The following is a 22,399-nucleotide window of genomic DNA, read 5'->3' as shown; positions in this document are numbered from 1 at the left end:
TAGAAGTGTCCTAACTTGTTTCACCACTGTAAACTAACACATGCATTTTTTTTTACCCCCCCCCCCCCCCCTAACGTTTTTTTTATATGATTACGCCATAGCAGTAATTTGGGGAGTAATTATGCAAATGTGGGCAGATTTTTTTTTTTGCATGCCCGGACCAATTTTCAATCCCAATCCAACCCTGGGAGTGGGTATAATACATCCCATATGTGCCCCAGGGAGCGTTTCAGCATCAATAAATGTCGAATTTGATAATAGCGTTCAGCCGTTTCTAAGCACATTCATATTTTGAGAACAGAGGCCCATTGATAGTAAGTTATTACCTAATGTCACACACAGCGCTTGGGTGGGTAGCCAGGATTGAAACTCGGCCTTTTGGGTCTGCAACTCACAAGTTAGCTACTAGACAGCACCTCCTGCAGAGAGCAGCTGACATGAAGGCCTCCAAGGTCAGCTCACAGGTGCAACCTGGTGATTTACACTTGCAGGTAGATTGTTCTTCTGCATGAGATGGGCAGGGCGCCTGGTTAATTGTGAAGTGTATGACACTGTGTCTCACCTAAAACACTCCACACCCACTGTGTAATAGAGACCTCGGTTAATTACAGCGCTGAAAAGCGGGCGGTTTTAGTGCGGAAGCAAGCTTTACCCAGTAGCATGGTTCAAATTATATGACCCTACAAGGATGAATGACTGGGACATCCCCACCAGTAACTGGCATCCGCATAGCGACTACACAACAAAGGCTACTTCATTTGACAATGTGAGCTACCTTCCACACAGTCAGTTAAGAGTGGGGGATGATGGGGATGATGGGGCTGTGGGTTAAATATTTAAGCGAGTCTGTAAGATGCCAAACTGTTTTTTAACGTGGTCACAGATTTGGACGTTTCTTCCTCGTCCTCTTTTTAAGATGCTCATACTTAACGAGGTACGCAGACAAAACGTGTGCCAAAGATCACATGTAGGTCTGTCCTGAGCTGAGACTTAACCTCACCCCTCCGTGTCAAACCTATTGCCTGGGACGCTTCGCCCACTCAGTCTAGGTACCCCCCTCCCAGTGCCTAATAGCGACACTTCTAGTGACAGCGCTTGAGTAATAAAATGGAGCGTAAACACTTTATTGAACTGTTTCTGAGATTGGGGTTCCATGCAGTCTGTTGCAGAGGTTTCGTAAATCCGAGTGACTTCACAACGACGAAACGTATCGCAATTCTTTTCCTTTGCACGGACACCTCGATCGCTTAGCGCTGGGAAGCCCTTAGGCACCTATGCGTGCTCTATAAAACTTTAAATTTCAATATTAATTCTCCTTCACACCCCTGGGCATCCCCGTCAAAGGTGGTGACGTTTGACTTAAATACAGTACAATACTGTAAAATAGAAAACTAATATGACAGTGTTTACCCCTAACCATTCACGAGTTATTGCAAAAATATAACTTCACCTGCGGACTGGGGCAGCAGCGAGCACTGCAGCGCCCTCACTGTGCCGCCCTTTCGTGCTCTGTGGTCTCCCGTCACACACCTGAGGGTAACTGCCCCTAAAGCTGGAGGTCTCAGTCTGAGACAACAGCGGGGTCTCGAGTATCATCAGAGAACAGACTGCAGAAACGCCGGAGAGTGCCCGCATCAGCCTCCGACAGAAAGAGAGGGAGTGCAAAAGCAAAGCTCTCCGGTTCTTTCAGGCCATGTGCAGGGGGTCTCCTGGTTCAGACACTGTGGTGCCCGCAGACCCGCATTTACAGCAAAAAAAACAGCATCCCAAGCACCAAAGGCAAGAAAAACAAACAGAACCACATGACTGACATGGGACTACTGGGCCAGAAGACCCACACAAGGGCTGGGAGAGACACGCTCGAGTCCGCAGCGACGTCGGACATCATGCAGGGTGCGTGAATCAACAACAGACGGGACCAGAGCTGCCTAGAAAGCAGGGGGGCTGTGTCTATCAGAATCAAAACCGAAAAAACATGCCCCTAAATCTGAAAAAGACGGGGCTTAAATGGACAGACGCCCGTCTTCTCCAATGGCTGGCCTCCGTTTAGGAAGCCAGCCAATGGAGAAGAGGGGCGGGTTCAAGCCGCCTACTAGAAAACATAAAATCTCGACGGCGAGACTGCGCAAGCGCAGCCTACGCAGGCCGAGAACTAAAAAGCAGGAGCCTGAAAACAAGATTAGGGATTTTTTTAAAATACAACGCGCGCAAACAAACAGCAACTTGAGAGAAAACATTTTGCTAAGCTGTTGTGCAGCTTAAATACCATTTCTCTGCAGCATCATTTAGGAAATGTGTTTGATAAATGAAAATATTTTAAAAAAGATTAACATTCTGTATTGGAGAATCAGTGTAAAACAATATAGTAATATTGTGGACAGCATTACAATTAATTAGAGGTCCAATTCTTTAAGAAAGTTACAGAAGTACATCCACAGATATATGTCTTTGCAATGGTGAAAATTTGCAACTTTCGATATTCACAAAAGTTTTCAGAAGTAGGCCTGAATTATGTACTCCTAACAAACTTGTGTGAATCCCATTTTCACAGGAGTAAATATACGCTCATACTTGCTCATGAGAAAATCTGTTTAACAATTTCAAATTCACTTTACTTTCAGCACCCTTTTCCCCTGCTAACCTGGAAAAAGTTTTATTCCTGACCTTGTCCCGCATGGGAGGAGAGTTTAGAGGAGTTGATAAATACCCTTAAACATTTTAAGTTTGTGGGTGTGAACAGACTAATTCCAGCTCCTGTATGTAGATTTGCGGAAATGTGGCAAAATCAGAAAATTGCTAGGGTCCAAGCACTGAATATATTTATGTTATGTGCCCTAGCATAATCAGACCATTACATTAGATTTTGTGTAATGCGAACACTTCCATAATTGTCCTCTCAAGGCATGGCACCAAAAGGAAAAGTGTTTTTAATAACAAATAGGATTTCTGAAGCATATCGCCCTTTGAGCAAGTATATTATTTTATAAAACAGGAATGAGGAACGATAAAACTTGTTCGGGCGGAGGACAGTTCATAAACCTGGTACTCCATAGTAGGCTAATGCCCTGCTGTCTGACACGCCAGCGCCATGGGTGAGGTGGCAGATTCTGGGTAGCATACACCAATTTTTAACTTCTCTGCAGCTTGTACTGTTGAAGAGGTTGCACATTGATAGCACTTACTCATGTTATTCTTAAGATCTAAGGAGTACAACAATCCCAGAGCTGAGCTTCTAATACATTACCTGTGCTGTGTGTGGCTTCAAAACCCTTCTTCTGCACAGAGTTATCCGAGAAGAACTTGAGGAACATCTTGTTGCTGCTGGAGATGATGTGATCAGGGATCTTGGTGCCGCAGTAGCGGCCCAGCAGAGGAGCTTTGGCATCCTTTCCATTATAAACCTCTAGGTTGTCATACGTGCATTCGTCATGAGGCTCAATGTCCAGTTCTGTGATGGTCTGGGGCAGGAAGGGCAGGAGATGATTGCAAAGAGACACGGGGAAAGAAAACAATAAGAGTACAGACGAAAAGCAGAGAGACCAAGAAAGGAGAAAAGCAAAGGATACGACAAGCAGACAGAAAACATGAATTGGAAAGAACAATGATGAGAATCAATGAAGTGGAAAAGGGGAGAAATAGAGCAAGACATTAGACAAAAAGAGCAAAAAGCACAGGATAGAGAAAGAAAATAACAGCGGGCAGAGGAGCAAGAGAAGACAGTAAGAAAGAGAAAGAAGAGAATTAAAAGAGGAAGGACCAGGGATGAAGTAACAAAGGAGAAAAGGGAAGGAAAAGAAGGGGCAAAAGATAAATTCAACAAGTTAACAAAAACTGAAAACATGTCTTCATGTATAGGGCACATTGCACCAATGACAGATACCGAACCAGATATTACCAGTTTGATACGATGTCCGGACGTTGCTGAGACTAGCCAGGTACACTCTTTCTTGCTTGGATACTTATCAGGCCAGTTTGGGCTGGAGATTGTGCCTGTTGCACTAATTACTTTATGATCACAGCCAGCTGTTGGAAGAACAAACACCCATTAGGGCATACTGTGCACTGCAGTCACCAAATTAGTGCCCAAATCATGAGGCAAAATCAAGGAATACTAAGGCAGGGCTTTCGTCTGATTCCCACATTCCATTCATAATCGACGAGCACAAAGCCATCTAAGCCAAAGCTTCCCAACACCTCCGCGAGGAAAGCCTGCTAGGTCGTGCTGCTGTCACATTTCCACCCAGAACTACGTTCATCGCACAAGTGGGTTTAGGGAGGAGGCTGACAACTACTGGCCACTCTGTCCGACTAAGATGGAAGGAAAATGCCTGAAATCACATTTAAAGGAAAGAGTCAAGACTTGCACTGAGCTGGTTACATGGATTTTCAAGTGGGGATCAGGCTAGTCTAACGCAGTTGCATATTTAAATATGATATAGGGTTACCAAAAAAAAGATCAAGTCAAAGTAGTGTATGCAATTTACATTTACTTCAGTAGATCACTTGATACTTTTCACGATACAGGACTAGTAAATAGGATAAACAGCTTTGGGATAGGAGCATGGTTGGTATGGAGGCTTAGAAGCCTGTTGAATGCTGGTTGGGAGAGACTGCTTGTAAAAGTAGAACATTCTGAGATAAAGAAGGCTACCAGAGTATTTTTGGTCAAAGGTTAATTCATGGATTTATAAGTGACTTTGATGCAGGCAAGTAGGTAAGGCATACTCTAAGTAAGTACATCTTTTTGCATGTTCACCCCCACATTTCTGGACTGATACTGCTGGTTTGTCGACTGATAGTGCACCGAGGGCTATTAATCAGACCTCAGTGCCAGTGTCCTAACCCATTACAAAGTGTATGTTAAATTGGCTATCCCCAATTGGGAAAGACAGATTTACTTCCAAGTCCCTAGTATATGGACCCAAATTGCCAACGGCACGTAAGGCAGAGTGTACACCCAGGGCTGCAGCACTACTTGTGCAACCCTGTGTGTGACCATGTACAAAAGGGCTCCAAGCCTGCCACTGCAGACTGGAAGGCCAGTGGTAACACTGCTAGTTCGACTTTGAAACTCAAATTAATGGCAAAGCCCCCACTTCCCTAAACAATATATGTAGGTCTCCTCTAAAGAAGGCCTATAGAGACCAAAGGCAGGGAGCTGTATATTAATAAGTAGCACATGTATTTGTATGTATGTCTTAACAGCAACACTTTGCAACTGTCCTTTTGCTGTGGAAGGGCTAGCAGGCCCATTGGCTAACACAGGGTTACTGGCTGACCCCTCAGCCCGGCTAACGTCTGAATGGGACTGCCTAGCTGGGCAGTATAAGGTATCAATTAATCATGGCATTAAACCAAACTTAATGCCCAAGTCAAATTCAATTTCATTATTGAAGAAATCAACTTTTAGAATGCCACACATAGCCAGGAAACCGTGTCACCAAGAGGTAGCCCATTGGCTAGTGACCACATCATCCTCCCACAGCATTTTCTGGGACTATATAGGGCACCATCGGCACTGTTGCCCTCAGATCACATCGGAACTGGAACAAGGACTGAAAAAGGACTGCCTTACTGCCCCCTGGACTACACAAACAGAGGCTGAACCATCTGCTGTACTGCACCTGCTGCACCTTGGGCTAGCGAAGAGAGGACTGTGCCTGTGGCTCCTGGATAGGGGAACAGTCGTGTTCCAGCCCCAGACCAAAAGACTGACTCAAGGGAACAGTGGACTGAACTCCTGAAACCCACACCAGGGTCAGAGCAACTAAAGTAGAACATCAGAAAGTTGGTAGCCACTAAGGAAGGATCACTACCTTCTGCCACTAGGCATCCCACAAGACCAATCCTTTGCGGCTAGTCAGTCAGACAGGGGAGTGTCATCTGAGTCCAGATTGGTCCCCCAAGAGGGACATCCGCCCCCACCAAATGATATCGCAGGGACCGCTGTACACAGAGACCCTTAGCCCACCCACAGCCAGCTGGCCTTCTACAGTCTAAAAGAGGACTTTAAGGGACCACGACCTCTGAGGCCAAGGTCACCCCACCTTACCCGTGGACCAAGGAATAACCGCAAAGGAACCCCCATCAACTGCACAGCACCTGGAGTATCTTTGAACATCTTCATCTACTGCATTAGCAACATCAGGCCCACTCCATTGAAGTCTATGGTTGTGCTTTAAAGTTTAGGACCTGACTGGAAAACATCTTCTCCCTGCTGGATTTGGTCACCTAAGCTGGGCCGGAGTAGGTGAACTAACTTTTACAAACTTTTCAAAATCTTACAAACTTTAGGGTTGCCAGAACACTCAGGTGGATTTTGTTCATCTTGGACTCTAAAAAAATCATTAAAATATAATCTATTTTTGTAAGGCCGCACAGTCATCCATATAATACACCCAAATCCTCAAACATACCCTCTTGTACATGATCCAAAGAAATAACATTATAAAATGAAACAATAATTTTACTATATATTAACCTATAGTGGATGGAATAATTAAATATCGTTCTTAATGAAGCACAAAAACAGAGTTGTAAAAATTATTGTTATATGTAAGTAAACAATGTAATATCCCGCCTATTGACAACCAAAAAAAGTGTTAAAACTATTATTATAGGTAAGTAAATTTTTTGATTGCCAGCAGGAAATTCCAGTAGACTCACATGCTGTGTAAAGAGGACCTAGTAATATTCCTTCAGAAGGGATATGGGCAAGACATTGGAACACCTGCTGATGCATTTTAGATATTATTTGTCCCACCCGCACATCTCTTGTATTGACCTCAACCTAGCTACTTCACAAATATGTAGTAAAATGTTTCAGAGGGAACCCTCTGGCCTAGATCAATCACCAGCTTTTTTCCTGACAGTTGATAAACATAAAAACTTAAATCAACCTTTAATTCATAAACGTTTTCATAGTCTTCCATTTTTAAAACATGGCTAAACAAATCAAAAAGAGGTCCTGATTCCTAAAAGCTCTTGCATAATCTCAGTAATAGCTCAAAGCAATCCATTCAAAATGTCTAACAACATTTCTCCGGCAGAAATTGTGGATCTTGATTATTTGAAAAAACTACGAGGAGTAAGAATTTAGAATGCGGTACAGCTTTGTCAGTATGGAAATCAATTAATGGTTCATCAGCTGACCAATATGATATCTACCAAGCAAACTAAGTGGATATTTAAAGCCACATTTATATATTAGTTCAAAAACTGATTCTGTCCATTTTGAATTGCTGTTCTGAAGATGGTGTCCAAACTTGCAAAGGTCGACATTAAGGTCTTCAACTCGGAGAGCAGTATCTCACCTGTTTTCCCTTTCATTATTCTGTTAAAGCTGCACAGTGATCTCTAACAAAAGGCCATAAAGTTACCTTTAAGCCAAACAGAACAGTAAGACAATACACCAACCCTACAATTGTAGGTGAAAATCTTCCAAGACACCACGTCATGCATGGTTTCACTTTTTTTGTATAGCATGCTTGTGTGGTAGGACTCCCCATCTGTACAAGCATGGGTCTATTTATGAGGGGGATGGGTCATATTTCTGTGTTCTATGATTTCAGAGTACACACCGTTACCCACTTGTGGGACACCCCCGCGCCGCACGGCCACCAGCTGCTGCGTGTGCCCCCTGCCTGCCCTCTGCCTCGCTGCTGCCTCGTTTTGCCGGCTGGCGCCGCTGCAGTTGTTTTTGCCCTTGTTTTGTGTAAAATTTGTGCTTGTGTTGTATAACCTTGATTTTTTCCTTGTTTTGTCAGGAATTTGTGCCCGTTGTGTTTAATTTTTATTTCCCCCGTGTTGTGGTTTCCTTCCTTGTTGTCCGCCTACCTCGCCGCCCTCCGCCCTCCCTTCCCGCCACCGCCGCTTTTCCCCGCCCCTTTTTGCATTCTGTACCCTCCCCGCTCCCGCCTCCCAGCTGCTCCGCCCACCCGCGCACTTGGCCTTAAATGGCGACCGTGCGACGCAGGTGAGTGTGACCCACTTGTGGGACACCCCCGCGCCGCACGGCCACCAGCTGCTGCGTGTGCCCCCTGCCTGCCCTCTGCCTCGCTGCTGCCTCGTTTTGCCGGCTGGCGCCGCTGCAGTTGTTTTTGCCCTTGTTTTGTGTAAAATTTGTGCTTGTGTTGTATAACCTTGATTTTTTCCTTGTTTTGTCAGGAATTTGTGCCCGTTGTGTTTAATTTTTATTTCCCCCGTGTTGTGGTTTCCTTCCTTGTTGTCCGCCTACCTCGCCGCCCTCCGCCCTCCCTTCCCGCCACCGCCGCTTTTCCCCGCCCCTTTTTGCATTCTGTACCCTCCCCGCTCCCGCCTCCCAGCTGCTCCGCCCACCCGCGCACTTGGCCTTAAATGGCGACCGTGCGACGCAGGTGAGTGTGACCCACTTGTGGGACACCCCCGCGCCGCACGGCCACCAGCTGCTGCGTGTGCCCCCTGCCTGCCCTCTGCCTCGCTGCTGCCTCGTTTTGCCGGCTGGCGCCGCTGCAGTTGTTTTTGCCCTTGTTTTGTGTAAAATTTGTGCTTGTGTTGTATAACCTTGATTTTTTCCTTGTTTTGTCAGGAATTTGTGCCCGTTGTGTTTAATTTTTATTTCCCCCGTGTTGTGGTTTCCTTCCTTGTTGTCCGCCTACCTCGCCGCCCTCCGCCCTCCCTTCCCGCCACCGCCGCTTTTCCCCGCCCCTTTTTGCATTCTGTACCCTCCCCGCTCCCGCCTCCCAGCTGCTCCGCCCACCCGCGCACTTGGCCTTAAATGGCGACCGTGCGACGCAGGTGAGTGTGACCCACTTGTGGGACACCCCCGCGCCGCACGGCCACCAGCTGCTGCGTGTGCCCCCTGCCTGCCCTCTGCCTCGCTGCTGCCTCGTTTTGCCGGCTGGCGCCGCTGCAGTTGTTTTTGCCCTTGTTTTGTGTAAAATTTGTGCTTGTGTTGTATAACCTTGATTTTTTCCTTGTTTTGTCAGGAATTTGTGCCCGTTGTGTTTAATTTTTATTTCCCCCGTGTTGTGGTTTCCTTCCTTGTTGTCCGCCTACCTCGCCGCCCTCCGCCCTCCCTTCCAGCCACCGCCGCTTTTCCCCGCCCCTTTTTGCATTCTGTACCCTCCCCGCTCCCGCCTCCCAGCTGCTCCGCCCACCCGCGCACTTCGCCTTAAATGGCGACCGTGCGAACGCGCAGCGGTCACGCGCAGCGGGCGCGCCGATTGTGCGCCGAAGGCGCGCCAAAGGTAAGCCCGTCTGCGCCCGTCCGCGACCGGACCGCGCCCAGCGCCAGGACCCCTGGCCCACGGGGACCCCGACCGACCCGCCTGACGTACTCAGCCGCCACCCTCAACGCACTCAACACCGGCCGACGTCCAGAGTGCCACCAAGCCACACCACGTCACTCCCACGGACCCTTCAGCTGCCACGCCTGCAAGTTCACCTGCATCCGGACCTGCCTCGCACCAGCACCCACCAAGCCGAACACCAGCAGCACCCACCTCAAGTGCATCCTGCTCAACACCCGCTCCGTCCACAGACATGCCATCGAACTCTGGAACCTCCTCGACACCACAGCTCCAGACGTTGCCTTCCTCACGGAGACCTGGATGAACGCCTCTTCAGCTCCCGACATCGCCATCGCCATCCCAGAGGGCTACAAGATCGTCCGGAGGGACCGCAACGCCAACCAGATGGGAGGAGGCATCGCCATCATCCACAGGAGCACCATCCGTCTCACGACCAGCACCGACGACTCCCTGACCACCGCCGAACACCTGCATTTCCAGATCCACACCAACCCGAACACCACCCTCAGAGGCACCCTGATCTACCGACCCCCTGGACCACGCACACAATTCAGCGAGGACATCGCCGACCTCGTCAGCCCACATGCCCTCCCCTCCGCTGACTACATCCTCCTGGGAGACCTCAACTTCCATCTGGAGAACAACAACGACCGCAACACCAGCACCCTGCTCGACAACCTCGCCAACCTGGGACTCAAGCAACTGGTGTCCACCCCCACCCACCTCGCCGGACACACACTCGACGCTGTCTTCTCATCCAGCAAGGACATCGACTTCAGCCACGCCACAGAGCTTCAATGGACGGACCACAGCTGCGTCCACTTCACCTTCAAGAAAACAACGACCCACCACCACCAGCAACAGGCCGCCCGCAGAAGCTGGAACAAGATCACAGCAGACCAGCTCGCCACCTCCCTGAGCCAGCACCCTCCTGCCAGCTCAGCGAACCCCAGCCAGGCCGCCGACAACCTCACGAAGTGGATCAGCAACTGCGCGGACGAACTCGCCCCACTGAAGACCCCGCCCAGCAGACCCGGCAGCAAGAAAGCCCCATGGTTCACCGACGAACTCAAGAGCTCCAAGAAGAACTGCCGAGCCCTCGAGAAAGTCTGGAGAAGGGAACCAACACCGGACAACAGGACCTCCTTCAAACTTGCCACCCGGAAACACCACAAGCTGATCTGCGCCGCCAAGAAAACAGCATTCAAGGACCGGTTGGACAACAACGCACACAACTGCAAGGAACTCTTCAACATCGTGAAAGAGCTTTCCAACCCCAGCGCAGGAAACAACGACATCACCCCATCGCAAGACCTCTGCAACTCCCTCGCTTCATACTTCCACAACAAGATCGCGGACATACACAACAGCTTCAACAACCAACCAACGCACACCATGACCGAACAACCACCCCCCACCACCACCCTCCACGCCTGGACCCCGATCAGCACCGAAGACACCATCCGCACGATGAACTCCATCCACTCCGGATCACCAACCGACCCCTGCCCTCACCACGTCTTCAACAAGGCCGACGCTATCATCGCACCCCACCTGCGAGACATCATCAACACATCCTTCGACACCGCCACCTTCCCTGAGAGCTGGAAACACGCCGAACTCAGCGCTCTACTCAAGAAACCAACAGCGGACCCCACCGACCTCAAGAATTACCGCCCCATCTCGCTCCTCCCGTTTCCAGCCAAAGTCATCGAGAAAACCGTCAACAAGCAGATGGCCGCCTTCCTCGAGACGAACGGATCCCTCGACCCCTCACAGTCCGGCTTCCGAGCCAACCACAGCACCGAGACCGCCCTCATCGCCGCCACCGATGACATCCGAGCCCTGATGGACAACGGAGAAACAGCGGCCCTCATCCTCCTAGACCTCTCCGCGGCATTCGACACGGTCTGCCACCGCACCCTAGTACGGCGCCTCAGCAACGTCGGAATCCAGGACAAGGCGCTGGAATGGATCATCTCCTTCCTCGACGGAAGAACACAGAGAGTCCGCCTACCACCGTACAAATCAGAGGCCACCGAAGTCATCTGCGGCGTCCCCCAAGGATCATCTCTGATCCCCACCCTCTTCAACGTCTACATGAGCCCCCTCGCGGCCATCGTACGCAAACACAACCTCAGCATAATCTCCTACGCCGACGACACCCAGCTGATCCTCTCCCTGACCAACGACCCCGCCGCCGCCAGAGCCAACCTACACGAAGGGATGAAAGAGGTAGCCGAGTGGATGACGACCAGCCGCCTGAAACTGAACTCGGACAAGACGGAGGTCCTCATCCTGGGCTCCTCTCCCTCCGCCTGGGACGACTCCTGGTGGCCTCCCGCCCTGGGCACCGCACCCAAACCGACAGACCATGCACGAAACCTGGGCTTCACCCTGGACTCCTCCCTCTCCATGACCAGGCAAGTCAACAACGTCTCCTCGGCATGCTTCAACATCCTACGCATGCTACGGAAGATCTTCTGGTGGATCCCCACCGAGACCAGGAAGACCGTCACCCAGGCCCTCGTCACCAGCCGACTGGACTACGGCAACGCCCTCTACGCCGGTACCACCGCCAAGCTCCAGAAGAGACTCCAGCGGATCCAGAACGCCTCAGCCAGACTCATCCTCGACATCCCACGAACCAGCCACATCTCCGGACATCTGAGAGACCTTCACTGGCTCCCCGTCAACAAAAGAATCACCTTCCGCCTCCTCACCCACGCACACAAAGCCCTACACGACCAAGGCCCGAGCTACCTCAACAGCCGAGTCAACTTCTACGCTCCCAAACGCCACCTCCGATCAGCCAACCACGCCCTCGCCGCCGTCCCCCGCATCCGAAGAGCGACTACAGGAGGAAGGTCCTTCTCCTACCTGGCCGCCAAGACCTGGAACTCCCTCCCTCCCGACCTGCGCCTGACCCAAGACCACCTCTCCTTCAGGAAGAAGCTGAAGACCTGGCTGTTCGAGCAGTAGCGCCCCCCCCCCCCCCCCCCCCCCAGCGCCTTGAGACCCTACGGGTATGTAGCGCGCTTTATAAGTGTCACTGATTGATTGATTGATTGATTGATTAAATTAAGAGTGCTCTGATTTAGATGACAGATTGGGGCCATCGTACGGATAAATGATTCTGTATAATGAGTACAGATACACTCACATTCTGTGAGGTGCAAGAGCCATGTTTGCATTGTCCACTGTCAGAATCATTGATATTTTTTAATTCTCTAGTCTCCAAAGCACCCGTGTAATCAGCGTTTCTATTTATTAATTTACTTATTGAGACATTCTTATTTATCACACTCAACCCTGTGGCATTAGCACACTGTACGTGAAATAAGAGAAGACATGCCTCAACCTACATCAAACTGGACAGGATAAAAACAAATTTAGCATACAAATAACTGAGTAAAGCTTAGTGAGGTTGAATCCAGTATCCTTTATCAGTCTATAAAAAGTTAATGACAAAAGATCCGTCCTTTGGATGTCTAGAAAGCTGTGCTTTAATTCTGATTTATGATTTTATCTTTTCTTTCTAAGAATCTCCAATTTTAGAACAGTCCCATTCAGAGTATGTTAATTTACCCCTTAATTTATTAATGTTATGAAAGTTGAAAGGCAGCAAGTCTGAAACTGCTATTCCTAGCATGTCTTGTGCCATTATGAAGTTCCAGCAGGATACAATAAATGTTCATTCAGCATCTGATTCTCTTAACCACTGTCAGGACTGTGTCCAAATGTAGTACATGGTTGTGATGTCTGTCCAGACTTGAACTACCTCGCTTGGCCCCTTTCTTTAGAAATGAGTCCAGGGCCTGCCCTATTTCCTTTAATAATTAAAATATACTTGTTACTCTCACAATGCTTCAACTTGTCAAGCTACCATAGGCATTACCTATGCCAAGAAAGATGTATCCATAGTGATCTCTCCAATTGGGTCTTAGAATTCTGCCAGTTTACCAAAATGGAGGACTTTAACCATTGCAGGATTTCAACTATCCGTGCTTGATTGAGGCTAAGTCCTCACAGTCTCTCCAATGTTATGGCTGCTGCCTGCCATTCTTGAACCAACCTCATCTTCAAACTTATGCTTGCAACTAACTATCTTCATGGTGCCATTAAATGCAATATTCTCACCAATTCCATATCCATAAAATATTATGGAGTCTGGAAAAAAGACTCCTTCCCTCTTGAATGTCTGTAATCTATCTTGGGAAGGAAGCACTAAAGTATCTATGTTAGCCTCCAGGAATTTTGATGTCCTTGGGCAGATGAAGACAATTCTTTAGTATTCGCTGTTCAACCCAGTAAATGCAACCACTGCTTTGTCTTGTGGGTTGTCCTCTTGCGCTGTTTTAGTACCTCTTTTCCAAGGCAATTTTTTCAGCTGCTCTCGTGAATAACTGTGTGATATCTTTTCTTCTAAAAACCATGTGTACTGTGTTTTTATCCTTCGCCCGATTAGAGGTAATAGCTTATTTTCAAATTTGTTACAGTACCATTGGACACTATACTCAGATCTCTTTTGTCTTTTCTAATACTTACCAGCTGATTTTCCATTCTTCAGCAAGGTTGTAACCCATACTGTGCTGGAGCTGAAGCAGGGTCATGACTGGTTTGCATATGGCTGGATCCAAACTGAGGTGGTATGGTGGGCGAAAAGGTATTGACTGGGATACGGCCCAACAATTGGCCACTATAGGTGTGGCAGGGTATACTCAGACATGAGTCCCTTTCTCACTGCTCCATCAGGATTCAAGCAAGCCGGGCCGAAGAGGCTGAAATGCCAGAAACCGGTCCCCGGTAGCTTGTCTCCTTTCTGGTGAAGAATTGGCTTGGTAGTTTGGTCTGCCCTGTTCCCATGATGCACTGGGCCAGGGACAGACTAATTTGCATATAGCCAGGTTCTGAGCTGGGATGGGGCAGTGAGATAAATAACGGTGATGGATCAAGCCCTGATCTTTGGACTGGGTAAGAGTGGTCTGCTTAATTCAGACACTCTGTTCATCACCACCCCCTTTTCTGTATCGCAACAACTGCTAGTGACTGAGATTAATTCAAGCATTCCGTACACCACTTTGTTTTTAATGCCCAGACGGATATATATATATGGCGAGTTCTTAGGGTGAATAGGGCGTGCAGTACAGAAATGGCACGCACAGAAGCTCAGGAAAGAACCAAGAAAAGACTGTTGGAGAGGGGTTACAAAGAGAAAAATCTTAATATTGCCTTAGCCAAAGCCAATCGAATTGAGAGGGGCACCCTCCTTCAAAAGAAACAAATTGAAGTTCAAGGAATGGAACAACTCCAAAGCACTCCTGGCCAGAGAGATAGTACGGGGATAACATGCAGGTTCATTTCTACATATAGTAGGCAATCTCAGGTCATCAAAAAGATTTTAAATAAGGAATGGCCCATAGTTATGACTGATAATGTTTTAAACACAGTGTATCCTCATAAACCCAATTTTACATTTCGTAAAGCCTACTCAATGAGGTCAGATCTGGTAAAGCCGAGTCCAGAGATGTATGCTAGGGGCAGCTGGCCCTCCCCAAGAAATGGGTTTTTTAAGTGCAGCTCCTGCAAATTTGGCATTAACACCGCGTCATACACAACGGCATTTTCAGATATCCCTATGAAAATCAGGGGACACTATACGTGCAAGACTGAGTTTGCCGTATATGTGCTTCAATGCAGTTGTGGGCTCAAATACGTTGGCAGCACAGAATTACCAGTACAAGCGAAAATGTTGCAACACTTGCGGGCCACGGTCAATTCTGTACCCACATACCCAGTGGCCAGGCATGTAAAAACTGAACATGGTAATAACTTGAATGTCTTTCATTATTATGTTATTGACAGCGTTCCCATGAGTAAGAGGGGTGGTGATCGTGAAAAACAGCTGCGCCGGTTGGAGACCAAATACATTGTAGAGCTGGATACTAAAAGTCCACATGGTCTCAATATTTGCGAAGATCTGTACCACTATTTATGAAATATTGGCATATCTGATTGAGTTGAAAGGTGTAGATATATGAATTTGAAAATTGATTGATTTTAATCTTCATAATATTTATTCTTTTAGCTACAGCTGAGGTGTAATTGTTTGTATTGATCTTAAAATGCAGCTCAGTCAGTGTGGTTCAAAGTTAGGTGAATATGTATGGGATTATTACCAGCATTGATGTAAGTCCAGGATGGCTGGTGACATTCTCTATTTGGTGATTATGAAGAAAATACATTTGTTTGACTATACAGGAGGAAGTATTCAAAATGATTTAAATTATTGGTGGCTATAGGAATTGTGCAGTTGATAAAAATTGATTTGTTGGTGGATTACTTGTGAACATCTATGTATTTGTACAGGTATTAATATGTCTAATAACCTTATTCTTCTGCCCAAGTACCCCTGTTCCCCAGGGTAATAGTGTGGTTTTTAAACTACACTATGAATTGTATTTTTTGAAAATTCCCGGCTGGGAATTTTTACTCACACATGCACTTTATTATGACACAATCATTTGTTTTTTGCACATAAATACGGCAACCTACACTTTACAGCTTCAAAACAGCTAGCAATCTTTTTTAAAAATATTTCATTGTCATTGCCAATGATATTTTTATATGATGGAGTTGAATGAAGAACGGAATATTTTGAATGTCAATTTTTTTTTAATTATTGCATTTAGTTAAGTTGTTTAAAGTGTTAATATATATGTATTCATATTTTTATGTATATACATATTTTACAAGATGTGTTTCTACAATAATGGCAACATAATTTGTGATTTCCTTTATGTCGATTTGCATATAAGGGAGTCTGTCTTCTACATCATCAACTCCACTTTTTTTACTTGTAACTTTTTAAAAAGAGCCCTGGAATTTAGACAAAGCATGGAAGGTTGACCCCCAGTTGAACTGCATTACCCTAGTAATTAAGTCTCTAATAAGTACACTTACATTGGATCATGTCACCACTTAATCTCTTTGTGATTACCTGTTTTTATTTGCTTGTTGTACTTTTTCGATAATGAACTGTATATATATGTATTTTTACATGCTTTTATGACTGCATTTTTGACAGTCGAATAAAGAATTTTGAATTGAATTGAACTCCGAGTGCTTATATGTGCAGTAGTCTGTTTACTATGTTTATTAATTGGTAGGCTGCCAGGGATTGGTGAAATTAAGTTTAAATTATTAAGGGGGAATGAGCACAAATTGACCAGCGAGCAAGGCGACTGGGATCGCTGAAACGCGTTTGGTGGTGGGCACAGCAATGCACCTAAAAGAATGAAAAAATAAATAAACTACAGCGGCTGCTGTGAGATCCAAGAGTCCGTCTCTCTCGTTTTCTTTGGTGTGGTTTTATAACACGTAGAGAGTGGTTATCGGATATATATACGCAGACACACACATACCGCTGTTTTCCCTTACCCACCCTGTAACCCAAAAAAATACCCTTACCACCCTACTCTTACCGAACCCTTAAATACTAAAAACACCCTTACCTTTCAATACCCTTAAAAACCCCAAATACTAAAGAAACCTTTACTACCCTATCTTTGGCGCTTTGTGCAAAGCTGACACTGCCTTAACATTAAGGAATAGGTTACTTACCTTTGTTAATGTCTTATCTGGTAGAGACTAGATCTAGCAGCAGATTCCTTACCTTAGAATTATCCCCAGGTGACGGACTGGATCTAGAAATCTTTCTACAGCAGTACCTCTGCGTGTCAGTAAAGGGCGCCGGGTGACTCTGTATGAAGTCGCGCAATGGATGTGACCTCATCAGAGTACATATAAACCCTCTCCTGACGCGGTGACGTCAGTTTCTCCTGCGACTACTTTATGCGCTAAAACGCGGAGCAACATATAGAAACTGCTCTGGAAACAGCGTGCCCAAAAAGAGTCCTCTTTTTGAAAACCAATTATATGGAGAACAACTGGAAGTCTGGATTGTCCTTCTTGGTCTCCACTCTGCATTTCTTTTTTTTTTTTAAACAAAAGGCACACGGGTGTATGAATGGACCCGGAAGAAGGGGAGAATCAGTTCGCAGAGCGAGGAGGATGGGTGAGTCGGTAAGGAAACTGTGGCTAGATCTAGCCTCGACCATATAAGGCATTACCGAAGTTAAGTAACTTATTCATCTGATAGAGACATCTAGCCGCAGGTTCCTTACCTTAGAATAGATACCCAAGCAATACCATCCCTGCAAGGGCTTGCAAACTGATTCCAAGAAATATCCTCGACTAGGCTATCCGGTCTGCAAAAGAAAAAGAGAGACCACTTGCCAGGAAGGGAGGGGTGAAAGAAAACATCCCACCAGAAAACTCAGGGATAACCCCACATGGAACCGAATCGGCAGCCGTGCAAAGACATGAGAGAAAATACATGGCAGAAGACAAGACAAGTGGGAAGAACACTCCAGATAAACATAGAAATACAGCGGCCCGTGGAAGGAAAACCGGTTCAAGAGACTGAGGCGGAAGGCTAAGGACAACAGCTAAAACTACTGGGCCAAGCTCCCAGAGATAGATGTAGGCATAATATAGGGCTCCAACATATATATATAGGAGATTAGTTTGCATGGCAGTCTGGCCGTGGAGAACTGCACCACCCACGTACTGCAAAGGGTCTGTGGGTTCGGAAATTATGTCGGAGCCCAAAACAGCCTGAAGGATGTGAATAATGAAAGATCAGACTCCTGCCCTGAGGCCCACTGGAGGGCTCTAAATGACCCAAAAGAAACTGCCACAATGCGGCCCCCACTGGCGGGGATGAATTGATTGCACTACAAATCCCACAATACGTAGTTTAAAATGCTCACCTGTGAGGCTCATTAAGGGGCTGTTTGAAGTGCGGCCGAGGACTGGCAGTGTATATACCCCAGGAAGGAGGAGCAAGCAGCTCCGAAACGCGTTGGGTTAAGAAAACTGAGGACAGAGGCGATGAACTTTCAAATAAAGGTTCCTGTTGAAAGCATCCTTTGCGAAGTGCGTTCTTATAAGCAGAGGGCTTTGTTTGGGGAGATTAATTTGCACAGCAGTCTGGCAGTTGAGAACTGCACCGTCCACGTACTGCAAAGGGTCTGCGGGTTCAGAAATTATGTCGGAGCCTAAAACAGCCCGAAGGATGTGAATCATGAAAGATCAGACTCCTGCCCTAAGGCAAACTGGAGGGCTCTAAATGACACAAAAGGACCTGCCACAATGCGGCCCCCACTGGCAGGGATGAATTGATTGCACTACAAATCCCACAATGCATGCATAATTTGAAAAACTCACCTGTGAGGCTCATTAAGGGGCTGTTTAAACTGCTGCCGAGGACTGGCAGTGTGTATACCCCAGGAAGAAGGAGCAAACAGCTCCGAAACGCATTGGGTTAAGAAAACTGAGGACAGAGGTGCTGAACTTTCAAATAAAGTTTCCTGTTGAAACCATCCTTTAGGGGAGTGCGTTCTTAAGCACAGGGCCTTGTTTTGGGGGATATATATATATATATATATATATATATATATATATATATATATATATATATATATATATATATATATATATATATATATATATATATATATATATATATATATATATATATATATATATCCCTTATGAGGAAAAGTTCAGTTTTATGGCTTGTATACTGTTTACCGAAGCGTCAAGCCGCCATGTTATTTAACATTGCGGCTTGACATTTCGGTAAACATCGAGAAAGGTTGATACCGAAACGCGTCTGTTGGTTGTGCAAGTTTTTCTGTGCAATAAAAGTACAGAAACGACCCACGAGGAGTGCTTTATCTTTGCACGTGACAGTGGTATGAGGGGGGCACATTTGGAATATATATATATATATATATATATATATATATATATATATATATATATATATATATATATATATATATATATATATATACACACACATATATATATATATTCCAAATTGGACTAAATAAAATTACCTGGCCCGTCTCTCTTTTTTCGCCGAAATCAGAAGTCAAGAGGGAATGCTGGGAGTGATATATATATATATATATATATATATATATCACTCCCAGCATTCCCTCTTGACTTCTGATTTCGGCGAAAAGAGAGACGGGCCAGGTAATTTTATTTAGTCCAATTTGGAATATATATATATATATATATGTGATGTGTCGCAACACACTCCTAGAAATCGGCTCCAGGACAAAAACGGCCAGCACTCCAGTGTCAGTATTCTTAGATTATTTTATTTCCAAACCCCCCAGCACCCTCGACAGACGCGTTTCGCACAAGGCTTCGTCAGTGTTATCTGTGTTCAAACCTACTCGCCATATTTAAACCATCCGCCCTTTTTGACAGTCATAGACATCAACAATGGTGTTAGGCACATATTCGTGGTGGCCATCTTGTAGTATATATATATACACATAGTTATTTACATGGTTTAAGCTTGGCGGCTAATAGAAAAGTGCTCAGTGTAAATAAATTAAAGTGAAGTTTGACAATTGACAAAAGAATATGTTTTCTGAGACTGTCACGTATGTACATTAATTCACAATTCGATACTGAGAGCAGTGTTTCAGCAACTCTGTCATAAACGTTAATTTGGGGGTGTATCCCCTAAGGTATTCTGATAGCATTATGCAGATTGTAATCTCGTATGTGGTGTGTTGTTAAACCCACAGTGTCTGGTTATTGAACATCTTTATGGTTGTGCAGGGGTGTATCCCCGAATTGAAAAATGGTTAAAATGTGTGCCTATTATGTACACAATTTACAAGTATACAGTTTACCAATGTGGTGACCCCATGTCAACAAAATATACATATTTACATAGTATTTACATTTTTTGAGGAAAATATATTCTTCCGCTGAACTTCTGGGTTCTTATTTGGTATCATATTGACTTGTAATTGTGCCACAGTTTAACCTGACCTGATGTTCTGGTATCTACATTGCATTGTTCTCACTGCTCTCATTAATCCATTTGAAGGGAAATTAAATTTACAAGCCAAACAGCAATATTATTCACATATGTTCAAAGAGTACTTCTATATTCTAGTTGCAGATCTATCCTCTTCTTACAGATCCCAGGTTGTCTTATAGGTGCACCCACATTTCAGCATCGTTATTCAGACCCCATGGTGTCATCGTTTTAAGGTCTAAGATATAACGGGATTCCAGTATCCGTAGGGATTTTTCTCTATCCCCCCCTCGTTCTTTCTTTGGGACCTGGTCTATGCAATATTATGCTAGTAAATCCCTATTGCTGTTGTGGTATTCGGCAAAATGACGGGCTATCGGATATGTCTTGTCCTTGTTCATGATAGCCCTCATGTGCTCTAAAATTCTCATTTTTGCCGGTTTTATGGTGCTCCCTATGTAACGTTTGTTACAAGGGCAGACCAGGCAGTAGACTGTAAAGTCTGAATTACAGTTTAGGTGTTTTGTGATTTTTCTGCTTGGTCTTCCTTCACCTGTTCTGCACGGGTACTCTTTGACTTTTTTGCTGAATTTACAAGCTTTGCACTGTAGGCAAGGGAAAAAGCCAACTATCTTGTTCGTCATTTGATTGGCCTTATTGGGGGAGTAATGGCTATGAACCAGATGGTCCGACAGAGACTGGCACCTCCTGTAAGTTATCATAGGTCTGTCTGATAATGTTTTCTTCAAGATGGTGTCAGTTCTTAAAATGTGTCAGTTTCTTTTAAATGCTTGGACCAGTTCTCCAGATTGATTATTGAATGTTGTGATCATTCTGACCTGCTCGTTCTCTTTCTTCGACTCTTTCACAATCAGAAGGTCCCTTCTGTCAACAGTATCTGCCTTAGTTTGGGCTTGTTCTAAGATGTTTCTAGAATAGCCTCTTGCTTGGAATCTGTCACTCGCGTCTTCCTGAGCTTTCTTAAAATCCTCAGTTCCAGAGCAATTACGTTTGAGTCTCAGGTACTCACCATAAGGTACATTTTTTATTAGACTTCTAGGATGGTGGCTGGCAGCGTGTAATACTGCATTGCCAGCCGTTGGTTTTCTATAAAGTCTAGTGTGGAGCTGGTCGTTAACCACAAAGACCTCTAGGTCCAGATAGCATACAGACTCGTTGCTTATCGTACTGGTGAACTTGAGATTTAATTCGTTGTCATTTAGAGCCGAGACATACTCCTCAGCCGAGGCCCTGTCTCCCCTCCAAATGACAAACAGGTCATCAATGTACCTGGTCCACATCAATATGTGTTCATTCCATCTTTCGTTTCTCCCACCCCATGCCTCGTGCTTCTCCCACCAGCCCACGAAGAGATTCGCGTAGCTGGGGGAGAAGCACAAACCCATTGAGGTCCCTCTGATCTGCTTGTAAATTTGGCCTGCAAAAAGAAAATAGTTATGAAACAAACAGAATCTTATCATGCTAAGAATCATCTCACTATGTGCTTGGTATTTCGGTTGTTTCTGTTCCAAAAACCATTTCGTGGCATAGATACCCTGTTCATGATCTATGCATGTATACAAGTTCATGACATCCATAGTGATAAGTAGCATGTCTTTGTCCCAGGAAATATTGTCCATGATGCGGAGAAAGTCCTGTGTGTCCCTGACATACGAGGGCAGGTCTTTGACAATAGGTGCTAAGAAAATGTCAATGAAGCGTGACGTGTTTTCTAGGAGACTCCCGATTGCCGAGACAATCGGTCTCCCTGGTGGTCTTTTGGCATTTTTATGAATCTTAGGTAGATGATAAAAGGTGGGCCGCATAGGGGAATCACATTGTAGGAAGGCAAGTTCATCTTGACTGATCATACCCTCTTCTTTCCAATGTTGTAGTAAGTTCTCATACACAGTTATATTCTTAACGTACTCTTCTCTTCTAACTGTGATGTAGCACTCTTTGTCACTTAACTGCCTGAGTGCCTCCTGCTCATAATGTTCTTTCGAGAAGATGACAATATTCCCGCCCTTATCTGAGGGCTTAATCTCAATTGTGTTGTCATCTCTTAGAGATTTTAAAGCAACCCATTGTTTTCTGGAGATATTCGAGATCTTCATGTTCATTTTCTTATTTGCCATTCTCTCCAGATCTGCTGTCACTGCTTCATTGAACACGTCTATCGCATCATGTGATG

The 22,399-nt window shown here is 45.6% G+C and overlaps 1 protein-coding gene across 1 annotated transcript in view; it reads right to left on the bottom strand.

Annotated features, from left to right (window-relative positions):
• The window catches only part of BMP1 (bone morphogenetic protein 1), a 629,932-nt gene that overhangs the window by 48,063 nt on the left and 559,470 nt on the right, over nt 1-22,399 (bottom strand). The window contains exons 17-18 of the mRNA XM_086943688.1: nt 3,896-4,023; nt 3,245-3,458 (exon numbers count right to left, since the gene is read on the bottom strand). Of these exons, the coding sequence (XP_086799814.1) occupies nt 3,245-3,458; nt 3,896-4,023 (342 nt within the window). The remainder of the gene's footprint in view (nt 1-3,244; nt 3,459-3,895; nt 4,024-22,399) is intronic.

Source organism: Lissotriton vulgaris, chromosome 11, assembly GCF_964263255.1.
Source record: "Lissotriton vulgaris chromosome 11, aLisVul1.2, whole genome shotgun sequence".
Lineage (NCBI taxonomy): Eukaryota > Metazoa > Chordata > Amphibia > Caudata > Salamandridae > Lissotriton > Lissotriton vulgaris.
This window is presented reverse-complemented; position numbering and strand designations above follow the sequence as displayed.